Here is a 12,348-nt window from a genome sequence, read left to right as displayed (position 1 = left end):
GAACGGGCTGTGAACCCTCGAGAGGCTGAATGAGATCAACGGTAAAAATACGTGCTCAGTGTTGTAAAGGTTATGCTCTTAGGGGCGGCAGATTATGTCAAAAATGAATATCTCGATGCTGCAGAAGGAAATGAGCTATTTAGCCAAAGATTGCTGTTTTTTATGAGCTTACCGTCTCTGTACATTGTCCTTTTTTGGCTTATCTCCGTGACGATACTGACGTTGATGTTGGTCGTCACTCAGAAATGTGGTTGAAGTTCACGTACAACACAAACAAATGTAATGAATTGTAATATTAAGTGTAGAAATATCACTTTGTAACCTTGTTTGGAACACTCCACTTCAAGTTTCATCCTGTTTTCATATCTTTTGGGATAAAAAATAAGCAAAATATTTTAATTTGTCATGATATTGCTTCACCTCTACCGTCCGTCCGAGCTTTTCAGGATCGTTTTCTCATCTGGAGGTGATAATTTAACTCACAAGCCACTACTCTCAATGACAGTGATTGGATTTGCATCATATTGCACTCGATTGGCTGTGAGTCTGTGTCATGTCTCCACACTTGTATAAATGTAGTGTGTGAGTCAGTGATCGGTGGTGGTTGAAGTGTGTAGCTCAAGGACACAACAACAGCGGTGCACGGGTCAGGGGTAGGATTGTCAGGCTTTTAAATGTGTCCACTCCACTACTGTTAATCCAGGATAAATGACAAAGAAGGGCATCTGATACAAAAGCAGGGCTCATATTTGTATGCAACACTAAGGTGGAAACATTGCTGTGGAAATTGAAAGTCAAAGATTAATTGTTGTAGTACTACGCAAAGTACTATTTATGGAAACTTCATACAGTAAAGCTCACCTTTCTGCTCACGTCTCTGCTCGGTGTCCGATTTGATAAAGTGTAAAGATTTGGTGTGGACCAGGTGCTGAGTAAAACCAGGTCAGCGCGGAGGCGAGGGGTAAAATTAGCGCGGAGCCCATGTGAAGCTGATGAAGTGTTAATTGTGTTGCTTTAGCGCCCAAGTATTACCAGGAAAAGACAGACACTTCAGAGATTGTCTTACATCTGTTTATATTGCAGACTGTATTTGTGGACACATGAGACGCCGTGATCACATCAGAGAATGTCACGCAGCAAATCTCAGCTCTTATTTTAAGCAGAGGTTTGTTGATATTGGGTTTACACGGTGGATCAGTGAGTGTATTCTAATATTGTGTAAATAAGCAAAAACTCCTCAAATTTAAATGCACTAGTACAACCAGGTAGAACACAGAAAACTGCACACAGAAGAATAGAAAAGGTGCTGTCATTATATCGTTTAAGGTAAGATCGCTGTAAAAACCTTTCTGATGCAGCCGAGTCTGGAGAGTAGAAAGACTCAAAGGCTAAAAACTTAATCTGGCCAAAAAAAAGACTGTTTTTTATGCGTGTTATGCTACAAGGCCAGTGGCAGTCAGAGCTCCTCGTCCTGTTGGCCCTGTCCAGAGGTTTTTAAGTAAGAGTCACTTTACTTCAAAATATTACTCAAGTAAAAGTACAAAGTATTGCGCCAAAAAATCATCATGAAAGAATAAAAAAGAATTTGGGGAAACAACTACTCTCATTTTTGGAGTAACTGTCTGGGTGTAACATCTGATACACGATTTAAAGTCAATGTAACTGTAAGAACAAATATTAAACAATGCACAAAATCTGGTGTTTTCAAAGGACAGACACAAAAATAAGAAAAAACGTAATCATATCTGAAGGATCAGTGCAGGAAACACAAAAGGTGAAATCATTTACCACTGTCAACATAAAGCTTTTGTTCACCGTGAGAGTAACTAAAACTTTTACTCAAGTAAGAGTACTGAGAGTAAAATATATCACTCAAGTAGGACTGGTGTCTAAGAACTACTTAAAGTACATGCGTATAAGAGTAACGAACGATAAGGACCAATTTATTACCATAGCAACTAACAATTTAAACATTTAAAGCAACACTTGTCCTGAAAATGTTGCCTATAATAAGAATCTGCAGCTCATGAATAGGACAAAGAGTGACACGCTGAGCAGGAGGACATCCACGTCTGTGCCACAGAAACATCGATCACACTCAGCCGCTGCTGTCATCGCCGCTGCAGCCTTTGGCCACAATCACCAAGATTACTTTTCCCTTTGCTGCATCAAACCACACATTGATTTTCAACTTTTTCACATGCACAGAAGAGAGTGCTTTCTACCAATTAGAGCTGACAAATGCCAAGTAATACTATATGGGAGATTGTGGTCGCGACCGGCTCAGTCTGAACTAAATTATTTCTACCATGAAAACCGCAGTAGTTGTTTTCCAGCACTATTCTGTCAAATTGTTATTTTTCACATTGAGAGGAAAGTACTCAAAAGATGTTTAGCTGTCGGCATGTGGGCTCAGTTTGGTTTAGTGTGGACACTTGAGTACAAAATGGTAAAAAATGAGAACATAATGTCTGAGTGGATATCCATTGATTTCCACGTGATACTGGTTTCCTTATAGGGACAAAGAATGAGATACAAAGACCTCGTCTGGCTCAGATCTACATCTATTTTAATCTGAGTTCAACATGATTACTTCCATCTACTATGAATATTAAGTCAAATGAATTAAAAAGGCAATTATGGCTGTAATCAACTTAAGAGTGAAGACAGGCCCTGTGCATAAATTTAGTAAAAATACAAAATAAATACAACATTTGGACCGATTCAGGGACTAAATTACACTCTCACAGTTTTAATTAGCCTGTAATGAATGAGTATAGGGCGTTTTATTGGGTAAAAACCTGTGAACTCTGTGGTTTAGACCTAAGAAAGGTCAGAAATGCATGTGATTCTTGGATGAAGTTTTGCCGTCATCAGTTCAATTCCCAAATGCTCCAAATCATCAATCATAATTTACTTAATATTCTCATTTTGCATATCTCCAAATCAACTGGTGAATTCAATTAGTCCCATTTTTATTTATATACTGTGGTCTCTCGTTTATCGCATCAACAGCTTTATTTTTTTACAATTATTCTCTATGTTTTTGTCGGTCAAACCCCTCACCACACACTTTATACACTTTTCTCACACAGGCGTTAACATTTTCTCACATTTCTCTCTCGTTTAAACTCTCTCAAAGTTCAAACCTTCGTCGGCGTCTTTGTTGGTGCGGAATGTTTCATCGACATTGTGGGTTTTGTTGGGGAGAAAACTTGTACTGTATTTGATTCTTTACATTTCACATTAACCTCCTGAGACCCGAGCTTTAATCAAATAAAAAAATAAAAAGTAAATAAAAAAATAAAAATACAATAAAAAAATAATAAAAAAAACAAATAAAAATAAAATAATTAAATAAAGATAATTAAATAAAAAAATAAAATAAAAAATAAACAAAAAAATAAATTTTCTAAACTCTTAGAAATAGTCAAAACTGAACATGTTCTTGTTGCTGTTCTTCTAAAAATTTGCACTGTGGCCTAAACAATCCAAAATGTGTTGTCCACAGAAGAGGACGCCAGGTCTCAGGAGGTTAAGATTAAGACATTTTTAAGTAAAGGTGGGTTAAGTGTCTTTTCCAGTCAACAGGATTCATGTGTAGGAGCTGGAATCGCACCGCCAACCTGTGGGTCAATGGATCTGACCGCTCAACTAATGACGTTTATGTCAAGAGTGCGATTCAAACACTGAGCTACTGTCGCCCAACTGTGACGTAATCTTATCTCACATCTGTACTTACAAACCCGGGCGTCTGTAAATGAATGAAGTGCAGTGTGCCGTTTGATATTCTACTGGTCATTCGTCACAAACTCACTGCTGATGTTAAAAAATATTTGAACGAAAACCAACGCTATTAAACGCACGCAGACAAAACAACAACGCCACGACCCTGAAGTCCTCCTCAGACTTACCATTTAAGGCGGACACACACTCATTAAATAGGATTGTGTCTGAGCAAAAATAAGCTTTTGGTAATCTTTCAACAAATGAGATGTCAGAGCAGAGGAATGCCCCCGGAGAAGAGGGTCGGTTTGGTAATAATGTCCTCAGAATCAGGTGAAGCAATGAAACCCACACCAGTGATGAGAACAGCCTAAAGCCGCATGACTTCACTCCTCTTCTGTATTTAACTGGTAATAAGTTCAGATCGCTCGACTCAGGCTAAGTTTATCAAAGCAATAACGAGCCATGTGATGTGTCCCAAAGGAGCGCCGGAGTGTTGAGGTCTTCACTGGTGGCACCCGGCCGCTGGGTGTGGTGTCGTCAAAGAAATGTGATCACAGCGATGATCAAAGTCAAACATTACGATGAGGTTTAGAGAGAACTTGTACTAGATGGTCGCCTCATGAAATGGTTTGATTCCTGGACTTTGGGCCTTTCTGTGTGAAGTTTGTGTGTTCATACCATGACCAAAACTTAATCTTCCAGCTCTATAAATTTTGAATCTAGTTACAAACCTAGAGATGGTTTACCAGAAACTACACTGCTCCTGACGGTTTACCCCAGTGGTATTCAAGGATGGGTCAAATGCAGAGTAAAAATAGCATGAACCTTGACCTCAACAAAGCAACTTATCAAATAAGAAGAAAAATGTGTGATTAATAAATATTTATGAATTAGCATGATTAGTTTAGTCTGACCCAGCCACACTTGTTTTAGAAAATGGTAAATACTTGGCAGTTTTGGTACAAACACATTTGAACTGTATTAGCTGGTTGTGATTACACAACAGTGTTTGGGCCTTCTGAAACGCAAAATGTAAAAATACAAAGAAATATTTATTTATTTTATTTTTTTGCAAGTTGATACAACTCCAAGATGAGCATATTTGATCGAGTAGAATCTGGTCTATAACTTAGGCCTGAGAAGCTGCACATGTCTATATGAAAACCTCAAAATGTAATATTCATAGATGCAGAGCAGATGGAGCAGCTTTACCAAACGTGATAATGACAGAGCACATGGCTCACATCCACCTCAAACAGTGTGGCAGAGAAACTGCGATCTAAACCCGATCCAATGGTGGAGGGTGTCACCTCCAGAGCAGCTGGGACGTCCCATCTCAAACAGAGTTGATAGATAGTGCGCTGTTATGTAACTGCCGCTTTTTCCATCCAACAGGCTTCCTCCTTCTCCCCACACACACACAAGTCTATCATTATTCTTTGGCGGCCCACCCGGTCGAGCAAAGGTACGCACTTGTTTTTTCATCTTGCGTCTGGAGCCCGAGACGCATATGTCAGGACAGGAACACACAGACGCCCCCTGACTGTGAAAACAAGCAGCTGTGTCAAAAATCCTGAGGTATTCTTGTTCTGGGGCCAATCATTTTGGACTAGACTCTAATCTCCGGATTCCCGTCAGCCTGATTCATGAGGTCTTCAAAGAGTAACAAGGCTTTATGTCTTACGTTGTATTATGTCATTACAAAAATAAAATGGTCACAGACATGTAATGAGGTAGAAGATAACCATTTCTTTAAAAAAAACAAAAAAAAACTGAATCTAGGAACCATCAGGCTGTCTAATATATGGACACATAAACTGTCTAAGGTGACCTATATTAAAGACAAGTATGTTCCAGTAGGTCTAGATTTATGATAATATACATACATGTGTGGGAAAACGGTAAATGGCTAAACTGATTCAATGTCACAACCAAACACAAAAGCTCTTAATAGGACTATTGTATATTGATGGAAACAGCAGCAAAGTGCAGAGAAGATCTTTCATCTATCTATTATCTCATAATCATAAAAAAATGCAGTTTTTACTTTGTTCAACATTAGCAAAACCTCAAGTGCAGTTTTAGCTCAAACCTTTTCAAACATGTTTCAGTTTACCACATCTGGGACAACTGGTAGTTGACCTTTTCTCATTGGAAAATTCAAATATGACACAAAATATTGCTGGAACAACTCTAAAAAGCAACTCTGAAATGAACAAAAGATCCCACAAACTGATAAAGAGACATTGCAAGTATAATTCTAATCAGTCCACTGTGACATCATGTATTATAATGAGTGAGTGACAGGAGCTGGCAAAGGGCCACACAACATCAGTGTGAAATCCAACCTTCTGTCTGTCAGTCTGGTCCCTTGGTATTAATTAAAGGTGTGGCGCGGTCAGTGATAGGAAAAGCTGAGGACGAAGATTGAGTGAGTGAGACCTCGCTGTGTGACAACTGCTGACAAGCCCTAAGTCCTGCAGCGCCCTCCTCATCCTCGCCTTCAACATCGAGCTGTCAGCGAGATCTACTAGTCCCAGCACTTTGTTTATGGAAGTATTAATAATGCAGTATTAGTAAGCAAAAATAAAGGACGGCGTTACAGTACAACAGGTGCAGCTAAACAGTAGTCACATGAAAAGCTCCAGGAGATTAACAAACTGCTGTGTTGAACATGAAAAATTGTCAAAAATGGTTCTCCTAGTCTAGACTAGTGTGCAGGCTCCGGCTGTTTGTTGAAGGGAATCTGTTTCATTTGACTTTTCTTTTTTCCAAAACCTGCAATGGAGTTTTTGTTTTTAATATATCGTATAAATAAGAACCTATATTTAAACTGTTACCAAAACACGATGCATAATTGCCTTGCTCTGGACATCACCACAAAAATATGTAATAGTTCTCTCATTACAGACGCTGACATAATACTGTTTGGCTTCAGATGCAGTTTCTAAGCATGCAGGGGGTTTTTTATAAGTTAAGAGATTATATTTATTGAAACTGTCCCACTTTCCACGGCATAAAAATCAGACATCTCAGTCTCACTTTGGCCTCCATTGACAGGAGCATTTCCAGACGGGCCTCTGTCTCCCACACTTCTCAATTCAAAGCTTTAACACAAGTTGTATTATGTAACAGTCTCCCCACGTACTGTGATTATTCAAGACTTATTACAAAACTTTTACCACTTGAGGTTCTGACCTCTCAGGTCGACTGTGACCAGGTCAAGTCTGGAATGGGCCATTAGTTTTTGCATTTTTAATATACCTGTACTGTGTTCATGTCATAATTTATTACATACTAAAAAGTCATAGTGGAAAAAACAACAACACAACCAAAAACAGACTTTTGAGTTCCTTTCAATTGCCACAACAACCACAACAGTGGAGTGGACTGGAGGTCACAAGTTACTTTGTGTGCCAGCCCTTTTTTGCAGGCTCACACTGCAGTATCCTACCTCCAGCCTCCTACAGCCTCCTCCAGCCTCCTACAGCCTCCTCCAGCCTCCTCCAGCCTCCTCCAGCCTCCTACAGTCTCCTACAGTCTCCTACAGCCTCCTCCAGCCTCCTCCAGCCTCCTACAGTCTCCTACAGTCTCCTACAGCCTCCTCCAGCCTCCTCCAGTCTCCTCCAGTCTCCTCCAGCCTCCTACAGCCTCCTACAGTCTCCTAGAGCCTCCTACAGCCTCCTACAGCCTCCTACAGTCTCCTCCAGCCTCCTACAGCCTCCTACAGTCTCCTCCAGCCTCCTACAGCCTCCTACAGTCTCCTACAGCCTCCTCCTCACACTCAATAGATGAATACAAAACAGGTAGATGATGGCAGTAAGATGGAAACACGGGCAAAAAAAACCTCCAAGTTCCAAAAAGCCTTGATTTGTACATGACAATAAGTTTAAAATATGCACCAACACATTTCTGCTCTATTAAGAATTCTTCAGGGTGCACATAGAGTTACAGGTGTCTGTCTCATTGTTTCCATCTTGCTGGCATCATCTACCTGTTTCAAAAGCATAAAGCACACTGATTGTACTGTTTTATGCACAAAGATCCATCAAATACTCCCCTCCACTTCATTTTTCACTAATAGAACAATGCCAGTTCTGAAAGACAGTTTTGTTATAACACATCTCCAAGTGCTTGCTCTGGTGCCCAGTATCTGACAACTATTACTACCCTTGTAAATACAATACAGCTTCTATAAAAGGGCTGTTTACATTCTGGACATCCCATCTCCAGTGCAGACTTCGAGTCATCACAGACATGTTGACAGACTGCAGCCTAATTTAGCTTAGGCCAAACAAAAGCGTGAGGTGTTGTGTGCTTGGCTAGCCGACCTTTAAATAGAGGCCCTAGAATCGTTCTGAAGCAGTGATACTTCGGTGGTGATACCCCTGGGAGCATGAGGTCAGCAAAGAGACACTAAAACCCAAGAACATTGTCTTCTCTGAGTGTCCATTTACTGTGACAGTGCTGGGTAGGTCAATGTCAGAGTGGCAGCTGAAGTTTGCAAACATGTGTATGAATGTATCGCAAGTAGGGCAAGTACAAAACGTCAAAGAGATAAAAATGTACATGCACTAAGGACAAGAGCAAATCACTTTAGTTGTGTCATAACATGCAAAGTTTGAGCAACTAGTTAAAGCAGCTCCTGGATATTTGTCATTTTTATTTCTGTGTTTTGTGCCTCAGTGTACAGCCATGCAGCAGATAAAAAGTAAACTGTCTTTTTTTTCCCCGACGTAATGACACCAAACCACCTTTTAAAGTTTAAAAGTTATGATTTTCAAGTGTCAATAAACTGATCTTATACCTGAACACTCACAGATTCCAGATTTTCTTTTTTTGTTTTTTTATGGAGAGGAGACAGTAAGCTCCCAACAAGGCCACGATAATAAAATCCTTCCATATGTACCGCGCTTGAGTAAAGCTGCTGACAAACCGACAGTAAAAGTCAGTGTTCGCTCAGAGAGTCTCCCTGTGCGAATGTACCGTTGTCTTAAAGTTATGTAAAGAGCTGAGTATTTCACACTGAGACCAAGATGTTTTGCCAAAGCACAACCTGAGCCCTTTATGCTCTCCTTGTACCGTACTCCACTGGCTGCAGCAAACTACCACTTTTATCGTCTCTTTTCATTATTTTCAGGTGTACTGTGTGACTATCCAGCATTTAGTCCATTACAGGGATATTTAAGACTAAAAAATACATTGAAAAACATGCAGCAGTTGCCTCTAGTGCACGCAATGAACTTTAAACTGCTTTCCTTAAGAGAGAGTATCCCCTTTTTATGACTTTGGCCAACCTCACCAACTCACAGTCTAATATACAAAGGTTAAAAATACGTAGTCTGCAAAGAGACACAGACAGGTCGTCCTTCACAGTCTACTGACAGTTCTCAAAGCAACCACTGACCAGACGCAGCGCAGCCTCCAGCCAGTCCAGCATTTATAACAAGCACATGTCTGCAGCTAACGCACGGCTCAGCTATTGTACTGTCGATTTAATGAGGCTAAACTTGTAAAACATTTGAAACGGCAATAATACTACATAAGTACACTGAAATGTTCCGTGGAGGGTTTGCACTGTGGAGCAGGCAGAAAGTATTTGTTTTAATGCTTGTTTGGATTCTCAGTTATTGAAATATACAAATTAAACTTACTGAGAATGATAGAGAATAAAAATTGGCTTCGATTTAGTACGTTTTGTGTTCTGTGCCTTGGAAATGTTCACATCTAGACTCCAAACTGTTCTGTTCGGTTGCATGTATAACTACTGACAGGATTGTAGCTGCACTTTTTATTATGATTATGTGTGTTTTTATTAGTTTGAATCTTTGTTGTTCTGTAAATCACTGTAAATTAACTTGTTTTGAGTCTGTATAGCGCAGATAACTATTATTTTCTTAGTTGCCTGGTCACAATTGTTCCGATTAAGCGCTGCAGCTCTAGTACTGTGTTTTGTGTTATTCCGAACAGTATTTTCGATTTGGTCCCTGTCCCCTTCTGTCACCTGTTGAGGAGCGTCCCAAACAGCAGTCGAATTGTCCTCTGGATGTTTTCGGTGCAGAGCCAGCTCCACTGGTCCCTCATCAACAGACAGAGGATGTTCAGGGTCACCTCTGCCAACGCCGTCTCAGACACTGCATAAAAATACACACTGTAGTTCAAATACCGAGGTCATGCGGGGATCGGGCTACTGTGTGCTAAAGCTGTATTAGTACTGCCCCCGTGTGGTCAACTGTACACGCTGCAAGATTTAGAGTGACATTTTCAACTGGGAGGGCACTGGCTCCACAAACTGACCATATTAAAGTCCTGGCATCAATCACATTTTGTTTTGAATAATGGCGCTGCTTTCTGAAAGTGTTTTGGAAAAAAATAATTTCACTTCAGTTTATTTTTGCTGACAGAGCACATGTCCAACTTTGTGCTGGTTTGAGTTTCATGTGGACAGGCATAATGAAACAGTCAGCCAGAACAAAATATTGGCCTTTTGACATTTAAACAACAAATTAAATTATTCTATTATTCATTATTTTACTGGTTTAAACAAATACTAAACTAAGAACAGTTGCAATAGCGAAAAAGTAGGTCAGTATTTGTAGAAGCAGGTGCGTGTTGAACTACTTTACGACTAATATTATCCATACTAACTTATAAAAACGGCAATAATAGAAAAAACAAGGTGTAATTTTATTTATGAAACATTTTGGACTTTTAAGCTTGTTGCTATGGAGTATCTGACATTGCCCCTTTATTTATTTGTCTATAAAAATAATATTAATCTTCGTTTTTTGTGTTGACATGTAAAATATGTTAAATTAACAGCTCAGATGGGGGGTGGATGTGAAGAGAAACTGACTGTGTTAAGTCTCAGAGGAAGTTTGGCGACAGAGTGGGCAGTGAGTCATGTGGTTGGTCAGACACAGGAAATCAAGGCAGAAAAATCAGGATTAGTTACATAAGCATTAAGGGCTAAAACTGGAGATTAAGATTTAGCTTCACAGTTGGCTGCAATTAAACTTGTTTGATACATTCCATTAAACACAAAGACCTGATATTCTGTTCTTACCGGGTTCATCGGGCTTGGGTCTAGTCTCGTTGCTTGAATAAGGTGTAATTTCTGTGATTATGGGGCTGTCGGACGTGTACGAGTCTTGTCTTAAGGCCAGTTTCTCCCGATCATTGATAAAGGCTTCCAGATCTCCCAACGTCATCCCATTGAAAACCTGTAAAACAACATAAAAGGAGAATTTAAACCAATATAATACAAAAGTAGGAATTTGTGTGTGGATAAAAAAACTTGCATTTCCATTCTGATCAACACTGAAGAGAGGAGGTCTGACATCTGAGCCGTTCATAATGGGGACGTTTTTAGTTGCAAATTTCAAACGAGACCTGGGAATTTACACGAAAAAGGAAGAACATAAACATATGCTTGGTTTTAACATGCAAGAAGACCAATCATCGCATTTTAAAAACTAATCTTTTCGTAGTAAAGTCATGTGTCTGGACTTTTACTTGTTTTTCTTGTCCGTTGCCATTCTCACACCGTCCAGCTCATCGGTGTCGTCTGTGGGACTCTGCGGTTCAGAGCGAGGGAAGGCGGTCTTAAGTGTGTCCACAATGGCATTTACCACAATCTATAAACATACAGCCATTGGGTTATGAACAGTGGGATGATTAAGCAAGAGAAAATACTGCAGCGATAAATAACCTTGTCAATCCGGGATGTAATAAAAGGCTTTTTCACAAAGGCAATTCTCGCATCTGTGTTTAGAGCCAGAAACTCCTGCATCTCCTCGCTGTTGGCTATTTCAGGGATGGCGCAGAGTTGCTGTAAAAAACAAAAAACAAAAAAAACAATGTAATATTCAAAAAACATAACAATCCTGTGAAATTACGAAAAATGTACAAACTTTCAAAAACGTCTCCAGTAATCCTTTCCTGGCTTCAATCTTATCACTGTCCATGTTTCCAAAGGGCATGTCGGGGAATATTTTCTTAGGGCCCTTCACCCCTGAAATGTCAATATGTTGTGATTAAATACAAGTTTAGGTTATACATTAACAGCAAAAAACATAAGCATTATTTTTCTACCTAATATTGATCAATCTTGATTTTTGGTTCTTTTCAAAACCAAAAAGCATCTTTAAGCATTTATTTCTTAAATATAAGCAAGATAGACACCCAACTTCTGCATTCTGCTCCAAATAACTTTCTTTTACAGAAGACTGACAGTTGACCTCTTCATTAAACAGACCATAGCATGCATATAATAGAAAATAAAAAATAACTGAATGTCGATCTTGAAATCGGATTAACTGTCCAGCCTCATTTGACACTCGCGTATTCTTATACCTTTGATGAGCTTCCTCAGGTCGGCCCTCTCCTCCAGTCTCGTTTGTAGGTTCAGAAACTCGCTGTATCTCCTGTTGACCATGTGGTAGGCGATCTGTTGAACCGCTGTGGGATTTTCAGAGCCGGCCTGTGCTTCTGCCTCTTCAGTGACTGATTGTATGCCGTCCTGGTTTTCACAACCCATCGCTGTCTCATACTAAAATATAACACATGTAAAAAAAATAATAACAATAAATAAAAAAAGAGTACTTGTATTTGTTATGC

At 39.6% G+C, this 12,348-nt stretch overlaps 1 protein-coding gene across 1 annotated transcript in view; it reads right to left on the bottom strand.

Moving 5' to 3' along the window:
* LOC117380393 (sorting nexin-19-like) overlaps window positions 1-12,348 on the bottom strand; it is a 29,297-nt gene that overhangs the window by 11,790 nt on the left and 5,159 nt on the right. The window contains exons 5-11 of the mRNA XM_033977198.2: window positions 12,085-12,280; window positions 11,643-11,743; window positions 11,441-11,560; window positions 11,245-11,366; window positions 11,031-11,121; window positions 10,796-10,952; window positions 9,734-9,863 (exon numbers count right to left, since the gene is read on the bottom strand). Of these exons, the coding sequence (XP_033833089.1) occupies window positions 9,734-9,863; window positions 10,796-10,952; window positions 11,031-11,121; window positions 11,245-11,366; window positions 11,441-11,560; window positions 11,643-11,743; window positions 12,085-12,280 (917 nt within the window). The remainder of the gene's footprint in view (window positions 1-9,733; window positions 9,864-10,795; window positions 10,953-11,030; window positions 11,122-11,244; window positions 11,367-11,440; window positions 11,561-11,642; window positions 11,744-12,084; window positions 12,281-12,348) is intronic.

This window comes from Periophthalmus magnuspinnatus, chromosome 13 (assembly GCF_009829125.3).
Source record: "Periophthalmus magnuspinnatus isolate fPerMag1 chromosome 13, fPerMag1.2.pri, whole genome shotgun sequence".
NCBI classification, from domain to species: Eukaryota; Metazoa; Chordata; class Actinopteri; order Gobiiformes; family Gobiidae; genus Periophthalmus; species Periophthalmus magnuspinnatus.
The sequence above is the reverse complement of the archived record's forward strand: the minus strand, read 5'-3'. Positions and strand labels throughout refer to the sequence as shown.